The sequence below is a fragment of the Bacillus rossius genome, chromosome 1 (genome assembly GCF_032445375.1).
Source record: "Bacillus rossius redtenbacheri isolate Brsri chromosome 1, Brsri_v3, whole genome shotgun sequence".
In the NCBI taxonomy this organism is placed as follows: domain Eukaryota; kingdom Metazoa; phylum Arthropoda; class Insecta; order Phasmatodea; family Bacillidae; genus Bacillus; species Bacillus rossius.
In genome coordinates, this window is record NC_086330.1 from 147,012,096 (window position 1) to 147,024,605 (window position 12,510).

Sequence of the window (12,510 nt, forward strand, 5' to 3'; positions counted from 1 at the left end):
AGGCGGCGGCCAGTGGGCAGGGAAGGGTCGCCGGCAGCCATTAATGCGTCCCCTTGATGTTTCCCATCTGGTACGTACAGGACGTGGCACACCTGTGGGCTGCGTCACCGAAACAGCGATGGTACCAGCAGGCTCCTGGCGGGCCCTTATTGCGGGAGCGGGAGCGGTATCCCGTGGGCGGCGAGCCATCCGACCGACTCCTGCGCTGCGCACTGCTGGTGGCAAACACTGCGATCTCTTGCGGCAATGTCGCGGCCATTTCCCCGATCTTCGAGAACATCCGGGCCGCCATCTTGTCCACCATCACCTCCAGGGAGGACACTGCAGCCGCCTGCAGCTGGGGGTTGGTATCTGCAATGGCGTCGGCCAGGTCGGCCAACACGTCCAATGATGCATTAGTCTGCGTGACCAGGATCGCTTGGGTAGGCGATGGGAGCCGACCCAGCCATAAGAAGCGCAGGAGGTCGTCTGGGATAGCTGTCCCCGCCAGGCCACGGAGGTACCGGAGGAACTGGGATGGACGCCGATCGCCCATCTCTTCAGTCTCCAGCAGCTGCTTGGTTTTCCTTGCTTGCGAAGCACTTAGCCTCTTGACTAGCTCTGTTCTCAGTTTCTCATATTTGCCAGTAACTGGCGGTTGAGTGAGGATGTCGCGCACCACAGTAGCGTAATGGCAGTCCAGGTTGCCCGCCAAGTAATGAAATTTCGTACTGTCTGTGGTTATTCCTGCAATCGCGAACTGGTTTTCGACTTACGTGAACCACATCTCGGGGTCTGCGGGCCAGAATGGCGGGATCCGAACCGCCACCCGATCCACCGCCACGGTAGCAGGTACTGTGTCCGAGTCTGGCATAGTTTCCGCGGTGGTCCCGAACCGCCCAAGTCGCACTACTCACGTGTGAGAGGTCTCGCACCGCGTGTGTTGGCGATGCGGAGCGGTAGCTCCGCGGTCGTACTTTTCGCGGCCGCGGGCGCGTAGCACGTGTGCGCCGTTGCTCAGGCGCCTCCGTGCGAAACGTGACCCGAACCCACCTGGAGATCACATCGGGGTCACCACTATAGCCTCGTGGCTACGGGCTGTGATCGGGACGAGTAGGATCGCATTGTAATGAAACACTGTATAGGCTACTTGGAGGCGTACTTTATTGGCGGCAGCGAGAACGCGTACAGAATGCTACAAGCAACAACGTGTGCGCGTGGCTGTGTTCCGAGCGGGACTGGCTCGCCTCTCGGGTCTCCCTCGCTGCGTGCCAGACCCCCCAGGGTGAGGGTGGCATGCCGGCCTAACGGTACTCCTGGGGGGCGCGCGTCCTGCCAGCTGTCCGCTCGCCCGCAGGGAACCCGTGAGGCCGGAGGGCTCCTGTCACTGCTGCAGGCAGCCGCGACCACGGCGGCTACATGTACCATTGCCAGCGGGGAACCTGATGACAGCGACGTCGAAGACGACCGCAGAGATCACGATGCCATGTCATGTGCCATCATCACCGACAACGCTAGAGGAGACTTTAGTGCATGCAGTGCCTTCAGCTGAGGAAACATCTATGCCGCCTGCATCAACTGGTTCGACTAATTTTAACCTATCGAAGATGACTAATATAGGTATAGCAGCGTTATCTGAGCATCTATGAAGCTACTGTAGGAAATTTTTTTCGAACAACACTAATGTTTGTCGGCACGCGAAGAGGGAATGTTCTAAGAATGTGCCTCGCAAAAAATTTGTCGGTAGGAAATGTTACAAGCAATTTGCAAGAAATATATTTTGAAAAAACTCTTGAAGACATGCAAAAGGTCTTACTGCAAGGCAGAAATTAAAGGTTTCGCTACAACAGCGATGCAATGATGTGCTTAAGAGTACACCGGTATTTCGTACAACAGGGGTAAAACATAGGCATCTGGCTCTGGCCTGGAAGGTTCGATGACAATGACTAGACATCTTTGCAGTTACTGTATCCTTCGCATTTGTCCAAAAAAAAAATAAAAAAAAAAAAAAAAATGAGAGGAGCAAAAACGTGAAGAATCCTTTTTGGTTTCGCTGCGATAAAGTGCCATATTTGGTTTACTCGTATTGATAATTTGAGACGACATGAGGAAAACTGTAAAGGTGAATTCCGCTTGCCTACTGAGGAGCTACCTGCGGACATTTCGACTTCTCGGTTTAGATTGGAAACTCGTATGCATTCAAGCACAAAAACAGATGTTCAGAAACCGATTGCGATGACGACTGGACATAAATGTAAACCTAAGACTGAGCTTGGTGCATTACAGGTAAATGATAATGGGTTCCTCTGGGCAAAATCTGTATTTCGTGGAATGTTGAAAGTTGTATAGGAAAGTATTTCCTGGGACTGGTTTCGGCTTAAGGAGCATGAGCCTATGTCCGCCATCTTGAATTGTGATGACACGGCGGCCATATTGGACTCAAAATTCCTAAAAAGTGATTCAAAATGACTAGAAATTTCCCTATTTACGAGGGAAAAATTCCCTTTATAAGTGAAAACTTCCCGATTAATTCCTCAAAAATTAAAATATTTGTAATTCGAATAAATTCAAAAGAATTTTGCCTTAAAAAGAAACAAAATTCATAAAAATGGCTTAAGACTTCTAAAAGCAAGCCGCCATAAGCCGCTGATACCAGGACCTTGAGCTTGACCATAAAATTCAAATTCTTTAATTTTCGACCAAAAAATTCCGACAAAAAATTTCCAAAATACATAAAAAAAATTGCTTACTTGAAATGTTTAGTTACTTAACCGATTTCGGTCTTCGGTTCGATTCCCGGCGAGAGTAAAAACAAATAATTTATAAATAAAATAACTGAAAAAAATTAAATAAGAATTTAAAAAATATAATAAATTTTTTTTACGTCACAACCACTATTTTCAATTGTGACCTAACCGTTGCAATTATCGTTACGACCGCCATCTTTAAACGCAGTAATTTTTATGCTAGAAATATGGAGTAAATTAAAAAATTCATAAAATTATTTAATTAATAAAACTTTAATAAAATTCTATTTAAAAAACACAGTTGCGAATTTCTTTACTGTCACCATCCTGGATTCTAGGAAACGTTGCACGTTTCGTTATGCTCACCATCTTGTATATGTATGACGTCATGGTTGTACATTTAGTTACAGCCGCCATTTTGGATTATGATGTCACGACCACCATATTGTAAATTCATAATTATGGTCAGATTTTAATAGGAAAATATTTAAAATTTATAAAAATCTAATAAAATTTTAATAAATTATTATTTAAAAAACGCACATCGGCTCAAACCCAGTGAGGACAAAAATAAAACAAAGGTGGCGGATCCTTTATCCACGGAACCCGCTGACAGACTGACCTCCCACCACTAATGTCAAGGTATATAAATCGCCAGCTAGTATTTCGTCACGTCTGCCATATTGTTTTCGTCTGCTGGAGGCCACCAACTTGTTTTCATCTGCTAGAGTGGTCTGCCGCCATGTTAGTTTAATTTTTCCACTTGAGTATAATAATTATTTATTATTACTGTAGCACCTGCCATGTTGATATTTGGACGTCATTTTGGAAATTCGTAATACTTAACCTAGAAATTAGGAAAAATTCCAAATTCATCATAAAAAACACGAATAAATTAATTAATTTAGTCTAACGATAGCCTTCCTCGGGTTCGATCCTTGGTCAATGCAAAAAAACAATTAAATTAAATATCACAACAATGTAGGTAACATAAAAGTGGCCGGTTCGAAAATAACTTTTTTTTTGCAAATACAATTTATTACATATATTATACACATCTGTTGGAACACTTGCGAAAGTTAGGAATCTTATAAACGTTTAGTTTTGCATTGGCTTGAACTGACTAATTCTTACCTCCAATCGGTTTACTGAAGATAGAGACCAACCAGATAAGTACTTTGCCTACATAGTCTTTTTTCTTTCCGACAGAGTTTCTCGAAACTGTGTTTAAAAGACTGCTTCACATCGTCAGAATTGTAAATGGAAGTATTTACTGTCTCAAATGAATACTTCTTCACTTTGTCCTCGAACAGATATGGTTTGTTTTAAAAACAGTTAAACCACAAGTTATATTTTAAAGGCCCGCATGTAGCCACTTCATCAGTAAGTTAATTTAATGTTCTGCCTGATATCGTCAAAAAAGTACAAATGTCTTTCGACAAACTAAACGTATTTGGATAATAGAAGATTTTCAACGTTCATTGAAATGCAGATTTCGCTAAGTGGAATCTGTTATAATTTACCTGTAATGCACTGAGCACAGGCTGAGGCTTAGATTCATGTACAGGCCTCATCACATTCGGTTGCTGAACATCTGTTTTTGTGCTTGTACGCATACGAGTCTCCAATATAAAGCGAGGAGTCTAAATGTCTGCAGATAGTTCATCAGTAGGCACACGGACTTCACCCATACATTTTTTTTGCATGCTGTCGCAAACTGTCAATACGCGTAAACCAAACATTGCACTCATCGCAGCGAAAATTGGTACGAGAAGGATTCTTTACGCATTTGCTCCTCTCATGTCTTCGTGCATCATGGGAAAATGCAAATGACATATTCAGTAGCTGCAATGATGCCTAGCTGATAAAGACGAACCTTTCAGACACGAACCAGTTGACGATGTTGCTGCAGTTGTACCAACTCCAGGTGTACTCTTATGCACATCGATGCATCGTTGTTGCAGAGAAACCTTTATTTCCTGCCGTACAGCACGACCTCTGCATGTTTTCGTGTGCGGTTTCGTATTATTTTTTCTGGCAAACTGCTTATGACATTTCTCATAGCCAAACATTTTGCGAGGAGGATTCTTAGCACATTCTCTGTTCTCGTGTCATCGGAATTTCTGTTGTTCGGAAATATATTGTCACAGGAACGAAATCAATGATTGATAGTAGTTGTCGAATCACCAGCCATTGAAGTTTCCATCGTGGGCAAAAAGTCGTTCATCATGGTTTCCTCTGCAGCCAGCACTGTAGCCATTAAGCTCTCTTCTGAACACGACTGTTGTTGTCGACGTTGCCAACGGGATCTGCGTCACCATCGTTGACACTGATGTCAGGATTCCCGAAGACAATGGTACATTTTCCAACGAGTTCGACGTTAAAGACAGTAAAGATATCATTGAGTTTACAAAAATCCGATAATTGCGCGACTTATTCACTAGATGAAACAAAATAGGTGATCCTTACACCGCCGCAACCAATAACAAACTGAAAGTCCCGCCATCTAGGGTCTCGTTTATATACCCGCAACCAGTAGAATATTATGCTAGTCAAAACAAGAACCGTTTACTATAATAGACGAGTCATAACAACATTAAAAAAGCACAGCAAAAAAGGGTAGCACATTTGGAAGCAAATTCGACAAAAGAAATACATGCACTGGGCATGCAATAGACACACAATACACGCAGAGGACATGAAGTGTACACACAATTACACACACAGGACACGAAGTGTGCACACAATTACACACACAGGACACGCAATGCACGCACAATTACACACACTGGACATATAATGTACACGCAATGCACGCAATGAACACGCAATGTACACACAATTACACACCCTGGACATGCGATTGACACACAATGGATGCACAGTACACGCAATGGATACACAGTACTCACACAGTACATGCAATAAGCACAGTACACGCAATGAACACACAGCATACACGAACACACACACCAACACAGAGAGCACACATTTGACTAAAATGAAGCACATTTGGAGGAAAAATTCAACTTTGTGTGATGCGTTCAGCAAGATACGATAATACAGGCTTGACTACGCACATTCAAAGCAAAGGACGTACATTTTCACGAACATTCAAAGAGTAGAATGCGATTGCCAATTTTGTGATAGGATATAATGCCTCCAACAGACATGGGCTCCAGCAGTGGCTCCAAATGTCATTCATTGGCTCCAACAGTCATTGGCTCGAACGGTCATTAGATCCAACAGTCTATGGTTTAAAACAATTATGCTTAAATGAAACATCAACTAAAATATATAATTATGCACCAAAATTCGTAAGAAATGCTCAGTATTATCTCGAAAAACGTATTTTATACATGCACAAATAACCATAGCCATAATATCTTTCTTGTAGCATTACAGGCTATTTCTTGGTAACTTTCTAAATTAATCTTTTGTAAAATTACAGAATTTTTTTTCTGTGTATAAGTGTAAGTAGGATCAGTAGTCCCTCAGGCCCCACTAGGCCTTAGGTTTACGACTAGGTCTCATCCACCATGATGATTATTGCATTTAAATTTTTCATGTCACTATTTGGTTGGGTTACCAGACGTCCTCTTTTGTCCCGGACATGATTTATTTCTATATCCTCGTGAACAGTCCGGGAAAGTTTTCTGAGAAACTAGCAACGTCCTCAGTCCGTCTCTGAAACATATTTTTTTAGAGCGATTTTCTGTGATAGACGTGAATCAGATGCATTTAAATGTGCGTTGATTAAGAATATGATTGCAGATACTGTCTTGCATGTCTCTGGACGTGTATAAGCAGACCTTAAAGTTTTTTATTAATTTATATTAAATATTTATTTTTAAACGTAAATTTTTGCGTTGTTCACTCTCAATATCTACTAGGCTATGACTGTTTATCTTTTTGCTAATATGCGCGAAAACATTTATGTAGAGCACGAAATACTTAATATAACGTTACACTATCTCTCTATTATTATTTTCTGCCATTTGCTATTTTTGTGTGCCACTCACATGGAAAATTTGTTATTTTGTAACATTAATATACAATATTTGCATATTTACTATGCATTTGACGTTTTCTTAAACAAATGTAGAAGAGGTACCATTTTTAATGATAAATTTTTTTATATAATTATATAGGTCAATTCATTATTTGTTTAGGAAAGTTACGAGAAATTGATTTAGAGTGTACGAATGACTTACTATATAAAATTCCTTATCATTTTGTTGCCAATTTTGTTGTCAGTCATGTGATACAAGCTAAGTGATATGCCATTTGTACTCTTCTAACTCAACAAATCCAGAAATTTTTTCTGGAACGTTGTTATCAGTGGCAATCATTTCTCAAATGACACTTTACGAAGCAACACGTGATGTTTATTTACGAACACTGACAAACACATTTAGTAAATTACAAATGTTGTTGACAGAACAACAGTGGCAGATGTAGCACATATGTTGACCATACGTAGTAGATACTTTTTGAAAACTTTCAAATTTGAGGCCAGCGGTTGCATGGCACGGACTATGGCTACACTTACAAAATATTAATATGTACGCGCATATATATATATATATATATATATATATATATATATATAGGGAGGGCCAAAAGTCAGGAATGGGTTATAACTGTGGAAACCTTTTTATTCATCATTAGTTACCATTGATTTTTCATAGATTTAAAGCAGGATGGGAGATTGTTTATACTTATGCGTTGGATTAAATTTGTGATAATCAATGGAAATAATGCATATATTGTTTATGTTTGCAGATAATAAACATCGTGTTGCATCTACTGAGAGAATAAAAGACGTGAAACCTCGCTGTGACGTCGCACCTGCGAGGGATGGCGTCTCGGCCGCGGTCAAGATGCGGGCTCCGAGTTGCCGAGGTGTTAAAAATACACCTGGAGAAGTGCCGCCCCTGGCACGCGCGCGCGGAACGGAAGATCGGCGCGGTCGCCGGGGCAACGGGGCCGGCGTCGCGCCGTCTCGCGCGACACAATGCGCGAGCGTCCACGCATTGTCAGGGGTGGTAGGGGGGTAGGGAGGCAGGGAGGGGAGGCCACCACGTGGGGACGCCCCGGCCCGCAGTCGGCGTGGCGGCGCGGCGCGAGGCGGACACGACATGGCGTCGCAGGACGGCACGCCGGGCGCGCGGCGGAGGCGGCCCGCCGCCAGGTCGCAGAGCGCGCGGACGCCCGGGGGCGGCAGACGGCGCACGGCGGCGGCCGCGGGAGGCGGGATGCGCGCGGGCACGAGCGAGCCGCGCCTCTGCGACCTGCCCGCGGTGGTGACTGCGAGCACCCCTGAGGCGTCCCCGGCGGAGAGGCGGCGCCAGGGGTCGACGCGGCGCTCCACGAGGGCGGGCGGCCAGCAGCGCAAGTCGACGGCCTTCCTCGAGGTGCCCGACCGCGGCGAGCGGCTGGAGGACGAGGACGACGAGTCCTACCGCCTGCGCTCCTTCAGCTTCACGTCCAAAGGTAGGCCGCGGCTCTGCCGGTGGTCCGTACCCACACGACGTGCTTCTGTAGGCAGGACCGTCCAGACTGTTAGTGCAGAGCACCAGCGAGCCAGAACTGTCCCCACAACACCTGCAACCATTACGTGGCTCTCTCTGTTGCTGATACCTCGAAAACACACGACTGAACTGCCCTATTGTATTTATCTGCTCACTTACGTACGTATGGAATAATCTCATTCCCTGGAATCTTCTAAAGAAATAACACATGAATGGGCCACACAGAAAAAAATTAAACTAAGGTTGATGAATAATTAATATATGGCACGCAAATTTAGTAGTAAACCCAATGGCGAACCTTGTACAGTCATAACTTGAGGCAAAGCAAAGTATTAGTCCAATTGATCAACCTGGGAACTATTTTAGCTTGGATTTGCTTAGAGTAATCTTATACGACCGAGCAAGTGGCCCTTAGTTTGAGTTGCATCAAAATAATTATAATCACATCCTACAGAAATGTGGATTTCCACGAGTGTACGCATACTCATGTAAAATAAGGTACCCGGGGGTCACGAGGGTTTCGGGTCACTGCCGTTGAAAAGAGCTGCGCGAGGGATGTGGCACTGGGTGTTCATAGGAACTACAGAACCCGCATCTTTTCCTGTTGAACAAAGTCCATGCATGCTAACCTCGTGAATATTACATTCGGTGTTACTTATTTATTTGCTGCCGCCACATTCAACTTTCTGTCCAGATTACACGTAATTAAGTCGTTCAGTCCACTGAGGCTTGAATTAAATACTTTTGGAGCCAACCGGTGACTAAAAAAAATATACAGCCTGAACTCTAGTGATGAAAAAAACCGTTGGCCTGCTAAAATTAGTCAATTTTCATTAATATAAGTTATAATGAAATTAAGTCCTGTAACAACACCTTAATATTTTCCTCTCTGTGAGAGTTTTGTCTTTCTCGATGCAAATCGTCACCACTAGACCCTTTCACGCGATCAAATTTCCATTGTATTCAATTTGGTGACACTTGCAAATGCTTTAAAAAAAATTATTCCGTGAAAATTGCAATTTATTTTTACTGAAAAGGATTTAATTATCTTCAAGAAATTGAACTGCTTCAGTTTATATGTTTTAGTAAATAAAGTTTAATTTTCTTGGATGATTTTTTTTTCAGGGTTAAAAATCCATTAATACATCATTTAGAACACACAAAAATAATAATATTACCATACGTAAATAATTTAGGTTGATTTATTTCTTAATTTGACGTTTTAATGACGTCACGTGCCAATAAAAAGATTGAACCGAAAGAAAAATCGGATGTTATCTTTAAGCGAAGCTCCCGGACACGCCTACTTAAGGGAGATTAGGCCCCGCCATCATGGATTCTTCCTTCCTGTTGCTTTAATTCTAATTTTTAACTATTTATCCAGATTTTTGGCTTGTCAATGAATAAAAAATATATTCCAGACCTTCTTTACCTTGTTGCAACCACATATTTACTAGCAGGCTCTATTCTGTAAGAGCACCGAAGAAATAACTTATTCTTCGCGAGCGACTACAACTATCATGATAATCACACCAGTTCACAAACGTTGATTTCGAAAAGTAGCCAAAGCTATGTCCTACGCCTTGTCAAACCACAAAAAATTAACACGGAATATTTATTGCATTCGGTATCAAAATATTTTAAATTGCAAGATGGCGAGGCCTAATCCCCTTTAAGCCAGCTATAGTTTTCTTTCGTGCTGCACGTTCCTTACTTCTAGTTCTTCAGAGAATGCCAAAGCAATCTTTGCTCCAGCTGCTGATGTTAGTTTAATGGTACAAAGCGCTCGCGGTCCCGCTAAAATAACGCGAATTTCTCACGACTCTAATAATAGCGCCTCGTGCATCGCTGCCGGTCCAGGCTGCCAAGATAACTCGCGTAATGGTGTCACTCCATCTCCCCCCACGGCCCCTTCTTCACACCCTTTTGTTTTTAACCTGAACGGCGAGGATTACTATCATTTCCAACCCCATGTCGACGATGTCGGGAATGTCGAGGTCTCGGTCGGCGTGGGTGGCAGGCGCCTTCGACACTATGGCAGCTATGTTGCGGCACCGATAAGTAATTTCTTTTTTGTTAATGGAACAGGAATATTCACGTAAAATTACATATATTTTTAAAGTTGTTAACAACTGTGTCTCTACAAAGTAGTGTTCGCAGTAATATTGGGTTCGGATTCTTACCCGGGCATTTATGCTTTGTGTTGTCCCAGAACATCCAACAGTTAAAGTTATTTGCAAACTGTTCCTTGGATAGCTTTCCAGTATTAACTGCGCACATCAATACGAATGATACAACAAAATAAAGTAAAATGGTTGAATATCTGATTATATTTTTTATTAATTTATTTTTTATTATAGGTTTTAAAGAAAATGTTTGAATGAAACATCAATTAAAATATAAAATTATGCACCAACTTTCCGTAAAACGTATTTCATAAATGACAAAATAACCATAGCCATGTATTTTACAAAGTTACAATATATTTCTTGCAGTATTACAAACTATTTCTTGGCAACGTGTTTGCAAAATATCTTTTGTAAAACTTTTGTTTCTGTTGGGTAGCAAAATAGTCTTGACGCACATATACATCTCCTTCACGTTGCTGATTAGACGACAGTGCTCTCGACATGTCCTTGACAACCCTGAACGAGTTGTAATTAAGGAGAATACGTGGTTACACAATCTAGTGCAAAATATATTCGTTATTTTCAACCAATAATGAACATTCTAAAATAATTTTATTACATATATAAAAAGTAGAGTCTTGCTTGGAGGGCAAATAATCTCCCAATTAATCGTAGGGGCAGGTATTTTACGCGAATAAATCGAGCATTAGAGCCAGTGGCCGTTTGGCCGAGACGGTCAGGACGCGGTGGCTTCCGCAATGAATGACTGCGATTCGGGTGCCAACATTACACACGCAACTGAAATAAACTCAACCAATCAAAACACAGACGACGGTACAGTGTTTTAACACAAAGCCTTTTCTCTAAATCTTTACGTGAAAATTACATGACCCTACCCATGATACTTAAAGCTTTTTTTACTATAACAATTTTAGTGAATTTTGTTAGGGGAAACATTTGAGTGTAGTTCCAGAACTGTAATCAATGAAAATAGAAAGGAAAATCACAAAACCGTACAGTAACTTTGACTAACTTAGTTAAAAAAACATTTAATAATGTAATTTACAGGTTCTATGTTCCATCTCTATAAACTCTGGGAGCAAATGAATGATTATTTCACTTGGGCGAATTCGAATGACGTAAAACTTAGTTATACTAGACATCAAATGTTAACTTCAACAAATGCCTAATATTAGATTCTATTGTTTGCTGAACCAAAAAATTGATTTATAAATCCCTACTGCATTTTGAAAATAATATTTTAAAAATCCAATAGAGCCGTGAAGAAACCCCCTCAACTCAGCCAGCGAAGAAACACGTACTGCGGTACAGAAAGTCCGTCGTTCTCTCTAATGTAACTACGACATGCAAAAAAAAAATGTGCTTGCTACATATGTGTAACATTTAACCTTGGTAATGAGCAAATTCATGTATTTTCATGTTGCAAATAAACGTATAATACAAAACTTGGACACGAAATTTAACGTAGAATTATTTAAAATAATGCCAAACGTAATAAATATATGCAAATTCTATTTTCAACATTTCTGGACGCGAATCACACCTAGTTTCTGCATCCGCCGCTAGAATTCGCTGCTGGAGCAGCTACGTCGAATATTTAATCATTTGATAATGTTCGCAGGCTTTCACAGACATTGTCTGAAGTAGCTTGGCTTCTGGGTTGTAGCCGTGTCTTAGGTGATTAACTAGGTGAATTATTCGCCTAGGACACGGCTACAACCCAGAAGCCTTGCTACTTCATTTAATCATTTGATTAGCAGACTAAAATTTTAAACTATATAACAAAACGGCTCCGATAAAAGTGAAAAAAAAAAAGACTCGAAAAAATACCAAACGGCTTTGGACCTGATTTTCGACAAGGGTTTTTTATTAAAATACTGTCCATATTGTTAAAATTCACTAAACGGCTAGTTCTATAAAGTTTCCCTTTGGCTTTGTGGACTTTAGTTTGCGCTATCCGCCACAGATGGCAACGCTGGGGTTAAACATTTCCGTTACATGCGAGTTCCATTCACGAAATTACTCCTACCAAATACTTTTTATCGAGAGCTAAGGTGTTACACATCAAACATCTATTTTATTCGCCTAACTTTCTGAAAC

General features: G+C 41.6%; 2 protein-coding genes across 2 annotated transcripts in view; one reads left to right on the forward strand and one right to left on the reverse strand.

Annotated features, from left to right (window-relative positions):
* Positions 1-40: 40 nt before the first annotated feature.
* On the reverse strand, positions 41-2,141 carry LOC134537325 (uncharacterized). Its single transcript, XM_063377682.1, has 2 exons — positions 2,132-2,141; positions 41-726 (listed from the first exon to the last, which is right to left on the reverse strand). The coding sequence occupies exons 1-2, from the start codon at positions 2,139-2,141 to the stop codon at positions 41-43; spliced, it is 696 nt and encodes a 231-aa protein (XP_063233752.1).
* A 5,726-nt stretch (positions 2,142-7,867) lies between these two features.
* LOC134537394 (GTP-binding protein RAD) overlaps positions 7,868-12,510 on the forward strand; it is a 422,548-nt gene continuing 417,905 nt past the window's right edge. The window contains exon 1 of the mRNA XM_063377809.1: positions 7,868-8,222. Coding sequence (XP_063233879.1) covers positions 7,868-8,222 — 355 coding nt within the window. The remainder of the gene's footprint in view (positions 8,223-12,510) is intronic.